Raw genomic sequence first — 21,799 nt, 5'->3', positions numbered from 1 at the left:
TTTATTATTGTAGGATGGAGCAGAGGTCAAACTCGTGCTGTGGAGGGAGGCGAACCACGCACTTAAACATTGTCTTTCCAATTAGTATTACCCACGTGAAGGGGAGAAATAACCCACCATATGATATCATTCTTTACATTCAACAACATTCAGGTGAATAAATGACTTTATGTATTGTATTGATGCCCCTTTTATGATTGGTCTTTTACTGGACATCTATTAGGCTGGTTCAGGCAGCAATTAATATATTTATGTTATACCCCAAACCTTTCACAATCCCAGTAATACTATGTTAGTTCAGAAGGTGTGCAACAACGGAAAATGGCACTAAATGTTATAGGCACTACTAGTTAATGTTTTAATTACATTAGTGCTGACACTGTACAGCTGTAAATGTCTGTCATATTTGAGTTGACTTGGTTTATTTATAACTTTACTTGAACACAACATGTGATGATACATACTATATTGCAAGGAATTACTTTTTTTGCGGGTGGTTCTCTTGTGAGGATGACTAATATATCAAAGCACATTACAAATAAACACAGATCACTATGTTGCATTAAGACATAAAGATAAACTTGCAAGTGCCTCACCTTGACGACCCAGGGAACATCAACAGCCCCTCCTCCTCCTGCTAACAGCGGGCTGCTTGTGTCATGCTGGAGATGAACAAAAAGCAGTTATTCTTGGATTCCCTCTAAAAAATATTCCATTCTCAATGTTTGTATTAAAACATACAGTAAATAAATGAATATGTTTGTTATGCACAGCAGCAGACTTACAAATTTCGGGGGAGGAACAGCCACATTAAGGCTCTTGAGTGCCACCTCCAGGCCATTTTGAGCACAGGCCACCAACCGCAATGCTATGAAAAATTGCTGAGGGGAACAGAGGTACATACAGTATGCGACATAAATCCAGTGATCAACTACACTTGATGCACATTAAATCAAACAAATCCATTACGATGTGAATCTGCAGTGCATTTATACCTGCTTGTTAAGAGCACCTTTACGTTCAGAGTCTGCCAAATCCCAGATCTATGGAGACACACACATTTATTACCATCAATATTAACAGCAAAGACAACAGAGACGTATATTAATGGTGCACTGATCGGAGTCTTTTGCTCACCTTCCCCAGGACCAAGTCAGCCAAGGCCGACCTCTTCAGGAACAAGGCTGCATCAGCTGCTGCCACCCGCCCACTGCCAGTCGGATCAACCTGCACACAAACACCAAACACATACAGCCAGACGTCATGACAGCTTATACCATCTCAGAAACATCAGTAACACATCCGTACTGTTGAGAAACACACTGATTTTATGATGAGCCGACAGCTTTAGATCACAACACACATATGTTTGAATTGGAGAAAGAGAGAGGCAAATACAGAACAAATTAAAACTGTGATAATTGACCTGTGGGATAAAGGAGTCTCTGAGTCACTTAAGTCAATACTGATAAACCAAAGCTATTTCCTCAGCAGTTTATTAGCTTGGTATTGGATCTGTCAGTAGTCTTTCATGAGGTTCACAGAAAGCTCCCCTGACATGTAGGGCAAAGGGAAACATTATTAATTCATAGATACTTCCTTTACTGGACACAGAAACTGGAACTGATAGGAGAGAAGAGAGATCATTGCAACACTACAGTTTATTGAAGCCGCTAAAGCTAGTTTAGAGTTTAAAGGGTCAGTGCACCCAAATTTATTTTTGTACTTTAGCCAAATCATCTTAAAATTACTATATTAAACAATAGTAATGGGCTCACTGACTAATTATATACCGTACACACATTTTAAACAGTGTGAAAGAAGTACAATTTTATAAAAGACACCATGGCCTAATCTTTCTAAATCATTTTTGTATGTTTTTGAGAAGATATATTTGCATACCTGTCGATAGTATTTGTCATAGATGGGATTTCCACTGGAGAGCTGTAAAGAAAGAAAAACATTCACGATATTTAAATTTACAGACTGAATCCAACCAGCGCTAACTTTTACCACATTTATATTATCAACCTCACTTGTGTCTGTGTCTTTTAGGTTTATGCATGAAATTGATCAAATCTCTAAAATTATCTGACGGAGAATAAACTAACACAATCTTTTCTCAATTCTGCAGTTTACAAGCAAAAAACGATCAACAAATGTTTGCTGGCTACAGTAAGTGTGCCACTCACTGAGCCAAGGCAGTGGTCAAAAAAAGAAAGACTGATCCAATACAGATGGTAGATGCAGACACACAGACTTAATATGTTAAGATTCAGCTCTATTTTCCATCATCACTGAAGCAGCTGAATTATTTGTCAATGGCACCAAACATCTTCTGGGGAAAAATGAACAGTGACTTTGATCACTGCTCAGACAAAACAGAACAAATGCAACATTTCATCAGTATACTTTGCCAAAGAACAGCTCTCATAAGATCTGTTTTACCATGAAAGAAGACCACAACATATGGCCTACAGTATAAGAAGGCTAACCTACAGGTAGGATGAGACAACATGATGACTCCAAACAGGACGGTAACCTACACATGTTAAATTAGGGCTTTTTAAAAAAAGATTAATTTATAAATTATGTTCCTTTTTCGATTAGTCTATTTTTTCGATTAACCGACTAATCATTTATTTTATAAAATTCCAGAAAATCGAGAAAGAGTTCCATCCCAAGTCTCAGCGCTGTAGGTGACCAATTCACAACAATACACAATGAAGAGAACAAGCACCAACTTTTCTATGGTGGCACTAAATGTTGGGCATGTTTGCTTGATGAAGGTATTTAATAACAATTAATTGATTTTCAAAGTTGTCTGCAATTACTGTTCTCAAATCAACTAATCGTCTCAGGACACACACACCACCATAAAGGAGCACACACACTGGTGCAGCTCTGGCTAATGACATGCGGGTGACTGCTGTGTTGAACTTCCTGATAGAAGCACGAGAATCACAGTGACAACTGCCGTCAGAGAAACATGAATGTTAAGTATGCGTGTGGTTTTAAGCAGACACACACACAGAGACAGAGACACACACACAGAGACAGAGACGGAGACAGAGACACACACAGAGACAGAGACGGAGACAGAGACACACACACAGAGACAGAGACGGAGACAGAGACACACACAGAGACAGAGACACACACACACACAGAGACACACACACACAGAGACACACACAGAGACAGAGACACACACACAGAGACAGAGACACACACACAGAGACAGACACACACACAGAGACAGAGACACACACACAGAGACACACAGAGACAGAGACACACACAGAGACAGAGACACACACACACAGAGACAGAGACACACACAGAGACAGACACACACACAGAGACAGAGACACACACACAGAGACACACAGAGACAGACACACAGAGACAGAGACAGAGACGGAGACAGAGACACACACAGAGACAGAGACACACACACACAGAGACAGAGACACACACACACAGAGACACACACAGAGACAGAGACACACACACAGAGACAGAGACACACACACACACAGAGACAGACACACACACAGAGACAGAGACACACACACAGAGACACACAGAGACAGAGACACACACAGAGACAGAGACACACACACAGAGACAGAGACAGAGACACACACAGAGACAGACACACACACAGAGACAGAGACAGAGACACACACAGAGACAGAGACACAGAGACAGAGACACACACAGAGACAGAGACACACACACAGAGACACACACACAGAGACACACACAGAGACAGAGACACACAGAGACCGAGACACACACACAGAGACCGAGACACACACACAGAGACCGAGACACACACACAGAGACCGAGACACACACACAGAGACAGAGACACACACACAGAGACAGAGACACACACACAGAGACACACACACAGAGACAGAGACACACACACACACACACAGAGACACACACACACACACTTTATGCTGAATTGCAAGCAGGGAGAGTAATGACTAATGACCACCGGATATAGCCTAGGCTACACTTCCCGAGGCTACTGATGGTCCGCTTTAGACACTTACAACAAGGCGTCACTCCACAGACAACAGCTTATTTTGCCTTCTGACATATCCTCTCTAAACACCCCCCTTTCCGGTGTTAAGACGAGTGTCCACTGCTGGGCTAAGCAGGAAAAGATTCAGCATTTCCTTCTTCATATAGCTGAAACTGGCAATTGGTTGTTGTGCTTTAAAATCAACAGGTGCAGCAAATGAGGAAATGAGTAGACAGTTAATGTCTGAGCTGTAAATCAACTGGAGAGTGGCTTTTCAACAAGTGGTGGTAAAGCCGTCTTGCTCCTCCACAGAGGAAAAAAATCATGCAAAAATCATTTGGTAATGTAAAACAAAAGTATGGCAAAGATCTTTCAGTCTGGTTACAGACGTGCACACATAGCTCGGGCACAGAAGAAGACTTACAAGAAAAACACAGCCTGTTATCACCATAGTTATCTGTCAGCTCTGTCAAACAATTTACAGCGAGATAACTGTTCACACAGTGACACACACTTATCTTTCTCTGGCCAATGCAACTTATTTGGCAGCTGTAACACTGTGGTCATTGTACTAGTGACTATTTAAATGAGCATTGAAAAAACATCCCTCAATCATTCCCAGCTAGCCCATACAAAACTGCAACAGATATATTACAGTAGTGCTATATGATGTGAGAAAAATATGCCATAACGTTGTTGAATAAAAAAAAAAAACTTTTTAATGCAATAAATAAACAGATATTAAAGTCTACTCAGATCTGCATTTCTGCTGCTTTTAGTATTCTGCTAAAACTGCTTTTTAATTTAAAACAAATGAAAGGAAATAATTTCCAACATTCTTTTATTGAACAAATTGAACATTGAATTGAATATAAAAAGGTACCACTAAATAAATAATGTCTTTCGTGATATGACGCAGCCTTTCGCGATGTGTTTTTGCGCCAGTTGATATTGCAATGACGATAAATAAAACGATATATTGTACAGCCCTAGCTTACAGTGCAGTAGTTGACATGGCAGTCTAGTTCGTTCTAGAAAGTTAAATTCCCTAATTCACCCATGGCAATAAAACACATTACTGTCACTAGTAACACCAAACACTAGGCAGTGTTTTCCCTACCATTTTGAAGGCTCAGGCAGAGCACCAAGCCGTTCTGGGCCACGCTACCTAAGCCGAATGAACGTGAACTCAAAGTTGAGAGCATCAAAACTAACTAAATGACTTTCCCCATGTCTTATGGTCCCCAGTGAACTTCTTTAGCAAGTTTTGTCTTTAAGCTTTTGGGTTATTTATTATGTATTATGTACTTTTACAACTTTTTGTAGAAAGATATGGTAATAGTAATGGTTGCAGTAGTCAATTGCATATTTTCTTTATTGAAAAACGTAAAGTTTTCTTGGTGGAGGACCTCCATTACCCCGCCAAATACGTGCACCAAGTCTTCCACAAACCTAGGGAAAACTCTGGTAGGTCAGTGTGAAGAGTATCAGGCGGTCAAGCTGACAGCACACTTGAAAGAAGCATTACTGGCTGGTAGACCAATGAAGTTCACAAGACCGATATATCAGCACAGGTTTTTGAACTCATCTGTGAGAGATAATAATGTCAAAGCTGCTGGTGGCAGACAGCTCCTGTCTGTTGTTAAAGGCAACAGTGGCTCAAGTCTGGGACAGTAACCCACTTATTAGACCTGGATGCAGTCTGCTAAATAACTTTGTTACTGTGCAAAAAAACACATTTCCACACAAATTGCAGAATTTAAGTAAGCTAGCTACAGACTGACATTTTGCGACAGAAGTGCTGACTGGTGGCTAGTCAAGTTCACTTCCTCTTACTGGTTGAAAAACAACTGTTAACAACATCTGTAGTTTTTCTGGTTAACATTATGAACACAAAAAGCAATCGCTGCAGCTAACAGGCTAACAGTTAAAGTTGTCCACTTCAGAAAGGTCACAGGGAAGCATGTTTACTTCTAACAATAGCAATAAACAGGTTGGCTATTCAGTCTAACTATACAGCAAGCTAAATAAGTAGCATGTAAATCGCCAACGTATGCTATAACGTATTATGTGTGTAACTTGTTTAATTTTTTAGCGGAAAACAGTGTTAGCAGAGGCTCTACTAGCAAAGATGTGACAGTGAAGCAACAACAGACAGAGCCAAACATGAGTATCTCGTGTTAACATTTCTTTGGACAGGACCAACTAGCCTGCAGCAAAACGAGGCAGCACAAAACACGATTAACGTTATATACACTCTTAAACGAAACGACGCCACGTAAGGTTAAATGGGTTATCGCACGTTTGATGAAGCGGCTCTAAAACAGACCAACACTAACGTTACACACTAACTAGCTGTTAGCTAGTAAGCTAGCTAGCTAGCTACGCCCTTACGCAGTCCCCAAAGAGATTAGGCAGAAACTTTTCCCAGTCACAGCAGCACTAAACTTCCAAAGAGAGCGACGAGAATCGAGGTAAACTCGCGTTTCTGCCTACCCAGTTTCACTAACGCTACTGAAATGCCTCCGAGCAGAACAGACAGAGGGCACAAAACGTTTGCTGTCGTTAGATTTGAGTTGTAAGACAGTGTTACCTGAGTAAGAGACAGAGTGGCAGCCATAGTGTTTCTGTTTCCCACTGCCTTCACGCTGCGCTGCTGCCAGACCAGACACAGACAGAGGCCGCTGAAAAACCTGGCACTGGATCTCAACGACAGGAATCAATTAAAATATGATTCAAACCCATTACTGGATTACAGACTTTACTCATAAAAGCTATCATCTGTTATCCCGTCAGCCAAAACAACTCATAAGGCCGAAACAAACACAACATAATAATAATAACAACAAGAACAAGAACAAGAACAAGAACAAGAACAAGAAGAAAATTCCGCAAGACATTTTTCGAGAAACTCTATTCAAACTTGAAAATGTTCCACATCTTTCATATAGTCAGGGTAGTATTCAACTTTCAAATCACATAAATATTTTTTTTAAATATTCAACCTTGTTTGAGGCTTTGAAAAAATGCCCTTCTGTTCTGACATTAGTGTGTTTTGGATAGAATGTTCAGAGGGGATCCAACTGACTGAGTGAGGAGCAGCAGATGCAAATTTATTTTTACTTTGCTATACATGTCATGCATTTTATTTATATTTTATTTACACTTTATACTATATATATATTATTATTATTATTATTATTTATTATTAATTTTCAACAGTCAGACACTTTACAGTTAAACAAAGAAGGAATTCACATACAAAAAATACACACATTAATCAAACATTAAAAGCAACTCTAAAAAAGGTGAGTTTTGACTTGATTTAAACATGGACCGATTGGTGCAGTCTCAGATGTGTTTGGCGAGAGTTTCAGAGGGAGGGGGCAGCTATGGAGAAGGCTCTATCACCCCAGAAAAACAACAATCAGGGCCTGGGAAAAGATTAGAAATACTGAGGTTCATGAATTGTTGTGAAATTATTTGTATTTTCATACTTTATGTAGCAATTTGCTTAATTATTAATTAATTATATATCTGTAGATTTTTTATTTCCCAACATGAAGATCTAAATGTTGTTGCAAAGCCCCGTTACACACAATATTCCTTCATTTATCTATAAGCCAAAACATAATTAAATATAATGAATTTAAAAAAAAAACACCTACCATGTCTACATTTTTAATTGTAGGAAGTAAACCCAAAGAAAAAATGTGTTGTCACTGACACCAATTTAGAAGTAAAATTCCTGCATTCAGAATCGTACTTAAGTAAATGTACGTATGTAAGTATGCCAAAAATGCCCTTTGTTTACAATTATATTAATATAACTACCATTAGGTGGAGCTAATTTTAACTCTATGTAATCTATACATAACGTTGTCAGATCATATGTTTTGTCTGTGAAATCTGATTATGCAAAATAACTAGTAACTATAGCTTTCAGATAAATGTAAAAAGTAAGTTTCCCTCTGAAATGTTGTACAATACAAATGCCCATGTAAAGGCAGACCTTCAAAATAAAAAGCCACTTTAAATATAACGAAACAAAATTGAAGACTTCTGCTCATTTTCCACTGGTTGATTTTATTGGACAGAACACCGGTCTGTTTTTTTAACACAGCAACATGAAAATCTCCCCACTTCAATTACTAACATTAGTACAAAATGTGTCTTTTACAAAAGGATCATCTGTTTGGGAGAGTGTGTTGGGGTACAGCAGTGTGGAGATATTAGCATCAAAAATGAGGAAAACTGGTTGTGTACACCTACTATGAGTAAACCAAAAGTGAACGCGTACCAAATGAACATACGCTTACCTGCTACTGAGTGCTCTCAATGTACAACTGAGTTTGACTACAGTTTATTTAGACGCACAAGATTACAGTATGTGCATTGACGTGATAAAGTGTTAACTATACAGTACAAAACTATGCAAGGGATTTCATCTTAAAGCACCCTTTCTTTCAACAGGTTGTCAAATATATTGTGTCAGTCCTAATGCACTCCTGTCCCTGTGCCATTAACCCTAGCTTGAATCAAGACGTTTAAATAAGAGCAGCTAAGATAACCGGTGTAATGGTGTCTAACCCAGGCGAATCCTTTGAGATTGACGAAGCTTTTGAAAGGGGGCCATGAGACAGAGTGACACGCGTGACTGCAAATGATTAACAACAAAAAAACAACATGACAGATTAATTAAACAAACAAAACACATGAGGTAAACAAAACATGTTCATGGTATCATCCAAATATAGCTTTCCATGTCACTACAACATTATACTTCATAAAAACCCAGATTTTCGAAGAACACAAATGACAATATATTTCTGTTGGGTATAAACTGATCAATTGATTTCCTGTCTTCTTGACATTCGTTATGACATCACACTTCACTCTATTACTATTCCTCTTTTAATAATAATAATAATAATAATAATAATAATAATAATAATAATAATAATAGTAGTAGTAGTAGTAGTAGTAGCACATGGAAACAGGAAACAGAACAATAATTGCCCTTTTTGACCTACTCCCTTGCTTTGTAAACAAACATATTACCCCACCCCAGGGTGTCAGTCATGAGGGTCTATCATCTCATCAGTGTCCAGCCTCGTTCCACTGGCTCATTGACACAGACAGTCAGTTCCTGCACAGAGTTTATAACTCATCCTTGAGTTTAGAGTCTGTGCCTTCATCGTCCTCTTCTTCCTCCTCCTGCTCTTCCCCCTCCTCCTCCTCCTCTTCTTCTTCATCTTCCTCCTCATCTTGCTCCTCATCTTTCTCCTCCTCCTCCTCCTCGTCTTCCTCCTTTGCCTCGTCTCTCCTCTGCTGATCATCTTCCTCCCGTTTCTTTCTCTCCTCCTCTTCTTGGCTTTCCTTCATCTTCTTCTCTGCGTCCTGGAGAGGATGCGCATGAAGACAACAAATTCAAAAAGTGATAAATAGATCATTCCTTTGTAACAGTGGTTGTCCACAATCCAAGCAATTAAATGAGGGTATACCCTCATTTAATACACACACACACACACACACACACACACACACACACACACACACACACACACACACACACGTTTTGGGCTGACCTTAGTTTTACCCCATGTGTCGTTGCCTACTTCCTCTGCCAGTTTTGGGTTGTTGGCGATGAGGAAGTTATCAAAGATGGTACCAGACTTGACCTACATAAAAAGTAAGTTACTGTAAGGTACTTAATGCAACCAAATCCGACAAAAGAAAAAGCTACATTTTTCAAACATCTTTCCTCCTCAGCATCTCAAAGATATAATCCCACATTTGAATTTGAAAAGAGAAAGTAAAATGTTCCTATTCCTAGGCGGATATTATTAAAGTACAAAATCATATGCTAATTTGATTTCAGTATCTTCTTACCTGCCACAAGTCGAGTCCAATCACACCGAAGCTGTCGTATTTATAGATCTCAGAGTCGGCTGTGTACTCCGGGTTGTCAATCTCAGGGTGGATCCATATGCCCTTGTAGGCAGGATTGTCGATCTCTCTGGGTTTCCACTCACCCTATTAACACCAAGACAGTGTAGTTAATGTGCTGATTCAGACGTTTATTTGGAATAAATAATAGAGCTTTTTTTTTTTATATAAAAAATGACTCAAATTGATTAATCGATTATCAAAATAGTTGAAGATTAATTTAACAGCTGACAACTAATCGATTAATCTTTGCAGCTCTAGTGGACATTATTTTAAGGAAATATTTTTAGCACAATTACAACCTAAACTTTACTCGTGTTGAAACAGGCTGTGTCCAAAAATCACTCCCTTATTTAAAAACTCAAACAAAATGGCATTAATGTAGAAAACTAAGTAGCAAAGACGGAGTTATTTCCGTAATAGTGTAACCTATTGACAGGACACTGTATATTAAGTGTTCTAATTATTTGCTGTTACCTTGTACTCAGGGTTAGCGACCATAGGAGGCTCCCACTCTCCGTCCATCTCTTCATCCCAGTCATCAGGCTTTTTAGCATCAGGATCTGGGATGTTCTCAGCCTTGTCCCAGTCCTACCAAAGAGATACAGGTTTAGAAGACATGACTTCATGAAGGTATATCAAAGACATTTTAAAAAGACATATGGGTTTCATACAAATAAAATGAATGCTGTCTTATAAGCAAAATTATTATGTATCAGTAGGACAAATATCTAGTGGTGGGCAGATCGAGGCTTCGTGAAACAGTGAAACAGTTGAAGCAAATGTGTCATATTGTGTCGAGGCTTCGAAACAATCTGACACCCGTCTCAACGAGGACACCTAGTGGTCACTGGCAGGTGGTGATCTGAAACAACCTTGATAACGAGCCATTAAAAAAATAAAAAATGTATTATTGTTTTGTATTATTTTTCTAATATGTGAAGCTTGTAAGGCTAGCAGACTCCTCACTGTGCATACTGCTATTTTGGTCATAAAAAATGAATATTAATAAAAGAAATCAAGCCACAATGTCTCACTTTTTTATAGATTTTCATTCAAAAATATTTTTTCTCTGCTGTGGAAGGACTTAGCCTACTTCGTGTTTTACAGATAATTTCTCCAGCCTTTGAAAAGATCCTCTCACAAGGGACACTTGTTGCTGGCATGCAAAGATATCTTTTAGCAAGGACATACAAATGAGGAAAGATTACTGCTCTCTCTTTCCAGTAAGTTAGGGGATCATGAGTTCTGGGCAAAAACGCATAGTTGTGGTATTTTTTCACTTCCACTGTGGCATCAGCTGTAGCATTATGTATAATCTGGGTTTTTTCAATCAAACGCTGATTTGGCGGACCATGCCACCTGTTGAAACACTAGTGAAACACTCCGGTGTTTCATTTAGCCGTAGTCACGTGACATCAGTGTTTTGAATCGCGCTTCGGATCAGTGTTTCGAAACATCTGCGCTTCGGGATCTCGGCAAAGCTTCGGAACATCAGTTTCACTTCAGCCATCCCTACAAATATCCCCAAAAGGATTATTACAAAATATGGACAAACAGATTTTTAGAGTGGCTCGAGCAGACTGACCTCTGGTTTATTATCGTCGGGGTCGGGAATCTTCTCCCGGTCATCCCAGTCCTCTGGCTTTTTGGCTTCAGGGTCCTTAATCTTTTTGGGAGGCAGGAAGTCCCAGTCATCCTCCAGATTGCCAGACTCGACCTTCTTATTGTCGATCTTGACCTCGTAAGTGTTTTCAGGGTTGACTATCAGTGTGTACAAGTGGGAGTACTCATCATCCTGCAAGGAATAAAAGAATTGTTAGCAGCTATTCTAATTGCATTATATTCCTAAGTGATTTACATCTAACATGTTTAAAATGCAAAACACGTTCCACTTTCAACATGTCCTCGCTGGTTTGGTTTTATGGTGAGAAGAACAATAGCAATGTTGTTATTACAAAATGCTGATGAATTGGAACACACTCTGGGACCAACGGGAATTAGAAAAAACTTTCCATTTGGATGCCATTTCCTCAAGTAAATATAAAAACAACAACCATTTACTGATATCTCACCTTGCATCTGATGTCCTTGTTAATCAGATGGTTCTTGCCTTTGTAGTTGAATATGACATGAACCTTCTTTGTGCCAGGGCCACAAATGTCAGGACCTGAACAAGCAAACCAAAAAAGGAAAGAAAAATGGTAAAAGTTAACATTGGAAACAAAGAGTAAGAGATAAGGAATATCTAACGGGTGTTTGATTTATGCGTATTTGTCTGTGTATACTGTACAACTAAATTAAGAGCTGTCAAAATCTGGTGAAACATAACGAGAAGAAAAATGCCCCCACACAGATCTTCCAAAATTTTCAAGGTGACTTCAAATGACTTGTACTCGTACCACTGTAAGAATATACCTTAGAGACAAAGTCCTTCGGCCCACAGTTGAAACTATATGTACTCACCGAACATGATGTTGTAGACCGAGTCTCCGTGCATGTCCTCCTGGTTGAGGCCAGAGGGAAACAGTTTAACGTAGCCTCCCCCACAGTCAATGCTCTGCTCATGTTTCACAGTGAACTGGATAACCAGAGGCTGGCCCTGGTTGCTGAAGTCATCAAAACGGGATGACGAGGCGTAGAAGCGTGCGTCCTGGCTCGTCTGCAGACCTGTGGCAAAATATATATTTTTTAGTGCAATGTATCTGTATTAAGGGAAGCTCCAGCATTAAGTATAATTTATTCATGTGGTTTCTATTAAATTGTTCAGATTAGCTTAAATTAGTGAATTTTAACAAGTATCTTCTCAAGTTGTACAGCAGAGAGACAGCCTGTTGTGATGAGTTCATGTAGAGACAAATCCTGGAGCAGATCCACAGAGAGTTAATAATGGAACAACTCTGAGACACTCTGACACCACCCACGATGATTTCACTGGGCATACATCCCATTTAGAGTCACGTGTGTGGATTTCGACTTTACTTCTAAAACTTACTTCAATAACTTCTGGTAAGGGATAAAGATTGTCTCTGCATTGTGCCACTACAAGCAAATGTCACATGAACAAATAAAGAATTAAGAGAAATGGTTCTTTTAAAGACCACAGCCCAAACTTAAATGAATCCCAAGCAAGCACCATATAAGTCTCAGTCAAATCTCCTCAACACAGACCACAGAAAAACAAGGAATACGCACCCTTATTCTATAAAACACACCCAAAACAATGTGGGAGTTAACCATCTTGCACAGATCCAGAGTGGGTGAATACAATTTAACCTTTCAACTTACCTTTGTCTTTCTCTGCATCGCCATAGAACTTCCCTGCACTCAGGACCAAGTTGCCGTAGTCGGACTTGTGCTTGGATTCCACCCAGCGACTTTTCCAGGCATCTGCACAAACAAGTGTAGGTTCAGCTGCACAGCAGTCACTGTGAACACACTCACAAGCTGCTGAGCCACCATTGATGATGCATCGGTGCAGTGGGAAGGTGTTACGCTGCAGGAACATGCTTTAGGTGACCGCGTTCACTATCTACAAGGTGTTTTGTTATGAGGCTGGTGATGAAAGATGACAGATAGATAAGGGGAACACTGAATGACCAGGGGAGAGCTGTGCAGGGGGGGGGATGGGGAGACAGACAAGGTTTGATGATAGCTGGGGGGGTAAAATGGAGAGGACGAAGAGGAAGGGAGGGGAGAATGGTACAAAAGATGAATGGTACCCATGTAGACTAAATGCATCCCAAACTGAGCGGGAAGGAGACAATGCACCACATACATTTCAAAATTGTGCGCGGTCATGTCAAAAATAATTCCAGCCAACATGAAGAATATAGCCACCGGGTTTCATGTAGATTCAATATTGTAATATCTGAGATATAATATATACAGTTTCAAAGAAATCACAACCAAACATAAATGTAAAATAATGTAGGTATAACTGAATAAATAAAAGGACCTCACCCCCATCTTCAAATTGCTCTCGAAAAAAGACAGTGGACTCAGCCAGCACAGATGCTGCCGACACGGCCATCAAAAGCAGCGACAGGGTTGTCATTGTGACAAACTGAAGCACCCCGCCAAATAAAAAAACGACTATAATTACAAATAAGTCTATATAATCTGTGTACACCGTACAGCAGGCGTTGTTAGTCGGTCCAGTCTATCATACAGTAATGTTAAAGTCAAAGACGGTGCCACTGGTCTTTTCGGCTCAGAACAGATGTCTGAATCTGATTGGACGTCGTCTCCGAACCTCAATAAGGAAGCATCACTCCTCTCGGCCAATTGGAGGAGAGACCATCCGGACGGGTAATTGCTGTAGCCAATGTGAGCAGACCACGCGTTTGCTTGATACACGCCCAAGAAAGAGTGATGATGCGCTGTAGGTAAATCATATGTTTGGAGGAAAATCACAATACACATGGTTTAATCAATGTAAAATCAGTAATAATATAGCTGCTTTTTATTGTAAATGTAATAATTTGACATATACTGCCAGACATCTTTTGATCATTCTGCTTTGACTAACAATTTGTCAGTTTTTTCCCCCAAATCAATTCAATAAACTATTTTATATTTACTAATAACTTGTATACCTTTACTTCAAATGTCCGAATGACACATCTATAGGTTGTACATGATTGGCTTCCAAGCTAGTTGTAATGTCACACATGATGTTTCTATGTTAAACTTCAATATAAAGTGAGCACAGAAAAACTTTCCCCCTTTAGCAGATGAATGTGAAAACAACCTAGTGTTAAGCTGCTGCATTATTCTGCACAGTTAAACTCAATTTGTTGTAGAATTTTGGAGAGCCAATTAACTCGGAGATTGAAGAAGTTTCAGGATATATTGACGCTTGATCTTGAGAATCTGGACTAGGCAGTAAAGGTCAACCACTGTGTAGCAATGAGTAATGCAACCCCAACTCTGTCCCTTTTCCTGTATTCCTGGAGGACTGTTTAAAGTCACGCTAAACATACAAGATTAGAGAATTACAACTATTCTTACCTACGTAGTGACAAGTCTGTGACCGTCTATGTCAAAAAGCATCTTATACAGTGTTTCTGCATGTGCGTGTCACTACTGCAGTTTCTCTGTGTGTGTGTATGTGGGTATATGAATGTGAAACTTCCTCCCCGGCTGCAACTACCAATTATTTTCATTATCAACTACTGTGCAGATTTTTTTCTTGATTGTCAAAAATAATTTCAAATGCATACGATTTCTTGGAGCCCAAGTTGCCATGTTTAAATGTTCGTGTTTTGTCCAACCAACCCTTAAAAATCTATAGGAAATCTATTTATTATCAAGTAGACACAAAACAGTAAAAATTCACATTTGAAAAGTTTGAATAAAAAAAATGGTAGCTAATTATTGTTCTGTTGATCGATTAATCAAGTAATCGTTTCCACCTTCGATTTGTGTAGGATGTTTTTACCACCCCTGGCATGAGTGCTTTCACTATTTTTTTTTGTGATGAACATAGTGCTTTCACTGTTTAAAGAAACAGAAAGTTGCTAAGCATCATGCTAAATAAGTAATACATCATTGAGATTGCTTAAATTTGACAAATGTATCCCCTCAAGTTATTGCATTTAGTTATTGCATTAACTAAAAACAACTTTTGTTGGTGTAACATGGATGTTTATTTTCTTAAAACTATTTCTTTTAATGTTATTGTGATGTGACCCTGAGCTTTGGCACTGAAAGCAGACCAACTCAGCCCTGTGTGAATGTATGTGAAAGTGAATGCATGAATGATAGCGATAAAGCAAGTCAGAATAATTTTTTTTTTTTAACTATGACTCAAATTAACAGTAGTATATTATGTAATGATGACAACACTAAGACATGTATTAGGTTCATGTGAAACAATAAGATGACTTACAATAAACAAAAATTAAAAGCACTGTTATTAAACACATTTTCACACAAAAATCTAACTTTCAAATAGATTAAATTGCTTCTGACACAAATTCCAACAATTTCAAGTAACATTTGCAGTACCGTGTACCTTAGCAGTTACACACACCATTCTTTTCACACTACAGTGGCATTTATTATTTACTAATACCTTACAGTGCCAACAAATTCATATTCAAACAACTCCACAAAAAATAATCTGGTACAGTAAACTGCTCAAATATGGCACAAATGATGTCAATAAATAATCAGTGCAGCACAATGTCTGACATGCAAACACAAGTATGAATTTACCTAAACTTTAAAAACAGCGCAACTAAAACTTTGGCAAAGGGGAACAGACTTAAACAGTGACAATAAGAATGTATTAGTATCTCTCTATGACATACACTGCAGCCACTGTCTAATTCTCCCTCTTGATACTGTGAGGATTTAAACCTGGCAGGTGAAGAAGAGCAGCCACACTGCACATGATAACTGTCTGGCACTGCTCATGTCTGCAGGGTGGGTTGCGCTGCTTTCCCCTCCAATACTGGATCAGCCCTGCTGTCTGACCTTCTCCGAGGGACCTGGACAGACATGTTTTGTACCTGTGGAGGGAGAGTACGTAGAGCAGAGCAGACATCTCCTCTGTGGCTCTGTATGCAGATGGGCTGGTGAAGCAATCTCACACCTCCTCCAGGTCTCTCTGTCTGTCTCTCCTTCTAGGGGAGAAAGAAGTTGATCCGCTGGGGTATGGACTTGCATCCCTGGGCTGAGAACAGTCTCTCCTCTTTAGGGACATACAGCATCGCCTTGGCCACTTCATCCAGCGTAGCTTCATCCGTCTCGAGACCTCGTGCTGCATAGGCGTCCCGTGCACAGAGCTTGACATGGCGGTACTCCAGAGGCAGAAATGGCACAAAGAAGTCGATCAAGTGGCCAGACATCAGCTCACTCTGAGCAAACCCACCTGGGGAAGAGAACCATGCAAAAAAACATTGCTTAGAAATCCCCAAACATAGCTAAAAGCTCCACCAATCAATGTTTTATATTTAGCTAGAAAAGACTTGCTTTAATGTGAGAGGATTGTTTAAACCACTGATCCCACCAATAATCAATACTCCAGTCTGCAGCTCCATGCTTACAGCAAATTACCTTGGTCAAATAAAACTGATTACTTTAACTCCCATCCACCACACATATAAACTAGAATTACCGCCTTGCGGTTGTATGCTTCTGCCAACCAGTCAAGTTGCAGTTTACATCCATGTTTGTCCAGACTATTAATGTAGTAAAGACTTTTGAAGCAATTTAATAAAAAGGTATTAAGTGTATTTTTTTGACAAAACGTGGATGCTTCAAAGAGATCTTGAACACAGCAGCACAGAAAATCCAAACAATCTAAACACCGTTTCAAGATTAGGGTCACCAATTCAAATGTCTCCCCTGCTCCTCCTGAGTATGGCGTTGAATAATGGCCAGAAAAGCATTTTTGCAGAACATTATGATGTCACAGTGAGGTGGACCTTTTGGATTCAAAATGTCATCACTTCATCATTTTATCCTATTAAACATTTGGGAAATGTTGTCATAATTAGCGCAGGAATTCTTGAGTTATGGCCAAACAAGCAATTTGTGAGGTCACAGTTGCCTTGACCTTTGACCAACGGCTAATCGGTTCATCCTTGACTTCAACTGAAATTTGAAGAAATTTCCTGCAGGGGGTCCTGAGATATCACGTTCACAGAAATGGGACGTTCGGACAGACGTATGGGCTTTGCAGCTCACTCAGTACCGCTTCCTCCTCAGGGTGAAATGGCAGAGGGCTGCTGAAGAGAGATGAAAACCTGCCAAGCGGCTGAGTAACGTAAAGCCAGCCCTGCAGCATACCATGAGACTCCATAGTTTCAGCTCGCAGACGATGCTCCAGGTCTTCCATACCGATGTCCTCTCGATTTTGACCGGAGTGCCAGAAGTCCAGCGCTACATCATTGATCGTTGCTCCACCAATATTACTGTAGAGACAACACGCATGTCAAAAACATGATGTAAAATATCTGCAGTTGTTGACGTTTATGGAGGATTTGATTCATTTTGGTTTAGTTGGATGCATCAGTGCAGAGATCACAGCATCACAGATTAGGGTTGGCAAATAATGAAAAATAAAAAATTGCACAATATCTTCTTTGAATACTACTGTATAAACTTCATATTTCAATAGAGATACTCAGTTAGTTTTAAACACATTGCAGATGTTAGCAAATGCTAATTTAAGTTAGAAAAATTTGATCTGAACAAATGTTATTTAAAAAAATAAAGTTAAATAACTATACTGAACAGATTATCTGTCAGCAGATAATCTGACATGAGTAATTGAAAACATGAAAGATCCATAAAGAGGATTAATGGAGACACAGGAAGAAACATCATTCATCACAGATGAGCTGCCAGAATACCTGGGAGAGAGTACAGTTAGAGTTTTTGGCCCGGCTTCAACAGACAGGCCGAGCCTGATGTATAAACCAACCTGAGGAAGAGGAAGATGGCTGTGCGGTAGCTTACGCCATCTACGTTGTCATAGTGATCCATGTAGGGTTTGATGGCATCGATGAGTCCGGGGTGAAGCTTCTCAGCCTCGTCGAAGATGAACAGAGTCTGAGGGCAGCGCAGCACCATGTCCCGGATCGCCTCTCTCAGCTGGCCCTGGACACACAGAGGAAGACCAACTAGTGACCAAAATCATTCAAATCTCTAGATCTACAGAAGAAAAAGAATGTATGAATGTAATGTAATGTAATGACACAAGTTCAAGTACCGGTAGGTGAAAGTAAATAATGAACTTTTAGGTGAAATTTGAGTTTCAGACTATATCAATACTTAAATATATTAGTATATTAGTAAATTATAGCGACTATAATAGCCAAACACATGACATTAACGAAAATGATTTGTACTCCAAAACAACCATATCTATCTTTTTTAGTTCAACACGTTTTACTCTGTGTAAAAAAAAATTTGGTTTTGCTTTTTCCCTTTACTCAACTGTGTGTTTTTTAACAAACAAAGAAACATTTTCATGGCATTTTAGTCATGAGGGACAAAGGTTAAAAGTTTTAGAATTACAGTATTTTTTATCATTAATTATCTAAATCTCATTTATAAGGGACACCTTGTGCACATTCTGCAGATTTTATAGTATCAGATTTTAAAGGTCATCCTGTGTCCTGTTAAATCTGGGTTCATTTGTGTAATAACACTGTGTCAACATTATTTTGAAATCTAATAGATTAGCTACTACGTTGGCATCTGTGACCTGGTTGGACAAACACTAGGTTCCAAAAAGCCAAGCACAGTGTGTAATTGTAGAACCAATGTTTGTGTTGAAGCATCTGTACAAACCTTGATCGTTGTCATTCACATGCAAAACAGACTGCAGACTAAACATCTGACTAAGCAAACGGGGGTCCCAAGAACACTGCCAGCGTGTTTCTGGCACATGATGTCAAACTTTGTGCCAACAGGGCCCTGGATGACTTACCTTGTACGTGTCCACCAGTCTGGCATGTGGGAAGTGGAACGGGGCGATGAACAGTCTGACACACTCACTCTTGACTCCGTCACGGTACAGGTTATCAGCGATTATCCGGGCCACAAAGTTCTTGCCGGTGCCGGACCAGCCGTGGAAGGAGAGCGTCAGCGGCTTGTTGGACTCTGGGTTGTTGATGAAACCCTGGATGGCTTTCAGAACCACAGACTGAGCCAGGTGCTGCCCGTGGAGCTTTGTCTGAAGGTCCCTCGCCAGACCTGCACACGTGTAAACAGAAAAGAGAGCATGCTTAAAAATGACAGTAGGAGTAACAGAATCAGAGTGACTCTGACTCACCCGGTAGAGTGCGCCCCATGTAGGCTGAGTCCTTGGCAGCGGGTTCTAATCTGAACACAAGCCATTTGGTGCGTGTCATGTGTGTAATCACCCCCCCCCAGCCTCCCTTTCCTGTCATTCTTCAGGAAAAAGTGAAACAAAGCTCTAAAAAAACGAACAGCTAATAATTCAAATTAAACATGCAGACTTATGGGTGCAACTACAACAGGCCTGTTAAAGAGTAAAGCCACTCTAAATCCCTACTCCAAGGGTACCTTATATTGGCTTGCTTACATTAAAGTAAATAAAAAAGCAATTTTAATGTCATAATAAAGTATTCTTCCTCCATCATTTTCTTCTCAGGGTGTCAGAAACCCTTAACTACAGATCAATATTGGTCTCACCTCCTGTACAAGACCTAAACCATGGTTGCAAACTACTGTAAGGACATGGCTCATATTAAAAAAGCAGTGTGTAAAATGTTTATTGCCAATTGAAAGCGGTGCATCTGCTGCCCTGTCTAGTGTAAGCAGTTCATGTGAATTTTCAGTTGTCATAAAAACTTTCAGAAGCCTCCCTCTTGTTGACTGAACATAAAATGATATGCCCTAAATTTATAACTAGAATAAAGCAGGCCAACAGGGACTGGTTAAGAGGCATGAAATCCATGTATACATATTGTGCATGATACAGACATTGTTAGAATAGTAAAGTTTCTGATTTGCACTCTTGTCCAGAGACTATATTTGCGGTCTCGCGGCCAGTCCAAAACTTGCACTAGGCCACACAAGCAGACAATTGCAACCACCAAGCTGGAGTGTGATACCTGTGATGTTGTTGGTTATCCTGCAGTCTCCAGATTCACAGCACTGGCCCATGCTACAGTACCACTGATGCAGCAGGCTGATGTAGTCCTGAGGAAAACCTGCCCAAAGGTCCCTGGTAGGAACTGCTCACATTAACAGGACGAGTCAGTAAAACATCAATACTAGGAGCAGAGCGAATCGACAGGGAGGACATTGTTCCTAACGTGAACTATTGTGGTCAATCTAATTGAAATCTGATAAGCATTCATTATAGCTCGTGATAGGATAGCTTCGTTAAATTATCAATTTCGTACCTTGTTGTGTAGCATCGTCTTGGTTGGGTTGACACTCCCCTTCCCATATATTGCAATAAATGTAATTAAAATAGTAAGTGGAAACATTGGAAATGCTGTCGAACTGGAAGAAGTCGGCCTCTGCGGACAGAGCCCAGAGCACAGGCAGCAACCACCGCACAAACATTGAAGAGGCTGGTCCGAGGCGGCCGAAATTAGACTGAACCCCGCGTCCCGGTTCTCTTTGCCGGTTTATCTAAACCCGGCCGTTAGCGGGCGGCCTGCACTGTGGAATGTTTACCTCTCTCCGCCATGGTACCGAAGGAGGGGCAGTTCCCCACCCCCCCTCCAGTTGTCCACGGCGCATGCGGCCACTTAGCTCCGCCCGTCTTCAGGGGATACACCAGAGCCCGTCTATGGAGAGCCTGTTCACGCCCTATCTCACTCCCTATTAGCCCCATTGTACCAACCCGGAATTTTCCCGAGAGTGGAAGTTCTCCCCTTAGACACTCTGATAACACCAGCTACTGGGTTTAATTCATCACGTTCTACTCTGCCGACGACCATAAGAGGCAACCAGAAACGGAAGTAGCTAGTATACGGATGCCTCTATGGCATAGACCGTATGTGCTCTAATGGTAGTCTCGCATTGCCAGACCCGTTCTGTGGCTGTAAAACCTGTGGCATAACGTCTGGCCACATCTTTCCCCATACTATGTGTATTGATTTGTGCTCGTTTCATCCGTCAAAGTGCAAGGGTTATAGCAAGAAACCATTTGATACTGAAATGCTGCCCTGGAGATGTGATGTATTGAAGTATTCTAAATGTAAAAAGGAGGATGGGTTGTTTGCATTTGGAGCCAAGTTGATAGTTAAGCAGTAACAATTTTACATCTTCATACCCTAAAGAGGCAACCAGGGCAGTCTAATGTGTAAA

General features: G+C 40.1%; 3 protein-coding genes across 5 annotated transcripts in view; all 3 read right to left on the bottom strand.

The window, feature by feature from the left end:
• The window catches only part of eps15 (epidermal growth factor receptor pathway substrate 15), a 31,893-nt gene extending 25,108 nt beyond the window's left edge, over positions 1-6,785 (bottom strand). For all 3 annotated transcript variants that reach the window (XM_039812081.1, XM_039812083.1, XM_039812082.1), the window contains exons 1-6: positions 6,636-6,785; positions 1,903-1,944; positions 1,138-1,227; positions 996-1,043; positions 786-881; positions 597-662 (exon numbers count right to left, since the gene is read on the bottom strand). In XM_039812081.1, the coding sequence (XP_039668015.1) occupies positions 597-662; positions 786-881; positions 996-1,043; positions 1,138-1,227; positions 1,903-1,944; positions 6,636-6,662 (369 nt within the window). In that variant the 5' untranslated portion in view covers positions 6,663-6,785. The remainder of the gene's footprint in view (positions 1-596; positions 663-785; positions 882-995; positions 1,044-1,137; positions 1,228-1,902; positions 1,945-6,635) is intronic.
• Positions 6,786-9,108: 2,323 nt separating this feature from the next.
• On the bottom strand, positions 9,109-14,222 carry calr (calreticulin). The gene is made up of 9 exons (XM_039810960.1): positions 13,955-14,222; positions 13,280-13,381; positions 12,458-12,661; positions 12,067-12,161; positions 11,580-11,789; positions 10,469-10,582; positions 9,935-10,078; positions 9,631-9,723; positions 9,109-9,442 (listed from the first exon to the last, which is right to left on the bottom strand). Exons 1-9 carry the CDS (start codon positions 14,046-14,048, stop codon positions 9,203-9,205), a joined length of 1,296 nt encoding a protein of 431 aa, XP_039666894.1. The 5' UTR covers positions 14,049-14,222; the 3' UTR covers positions 9,109-9,202.
• A 1,550-nt stretch (positions 14,223-15,772) lies between these two features.
• On the bottom strand, positions 15,773-21,231 carry tor3a (torsin family 3, member A). The gene is made up of 6 exons (XM_039810961.1): positions 20,884-21,231; positions 20,590-20,712; positions 19,440-19,705; positions 18,429-18,604; positions 17,792-17,916; positions 15,773-16,871 (listed from the first exon to the last, which is right to left on the bottom strand). Exons 1-6 carry the CDS (start codon positions 21,047-21,049, stop codon positions 16,624-16,626), a joined length of 1,104 nt encoding a protein of 367 aa, XP_039666895.1. The 5' UTR covers positions 21,050-21,231; the 3' UTR covers positions 15,773-16,623.
• Positions 21,232-21,799: the final 568 nt, after the last annotated feature.

Source organism: Perca fluviatilis, chromosome 9 (genome assembly GCF_010015445.1).
Source record: "Perca fluviatilis chromosome 9, GENO_Pfluv_1.0, whole genome shotgun sequence".
Taxonomy (NCBI): Eukaryota; Metazoa; Chordata; class Actinopteri; order Perciformes; family Percidae; genus Perca; species Perca fluviatilis.
This window is presented reverse-complemented; position numbering and strand designations above follow the sequence as displayed.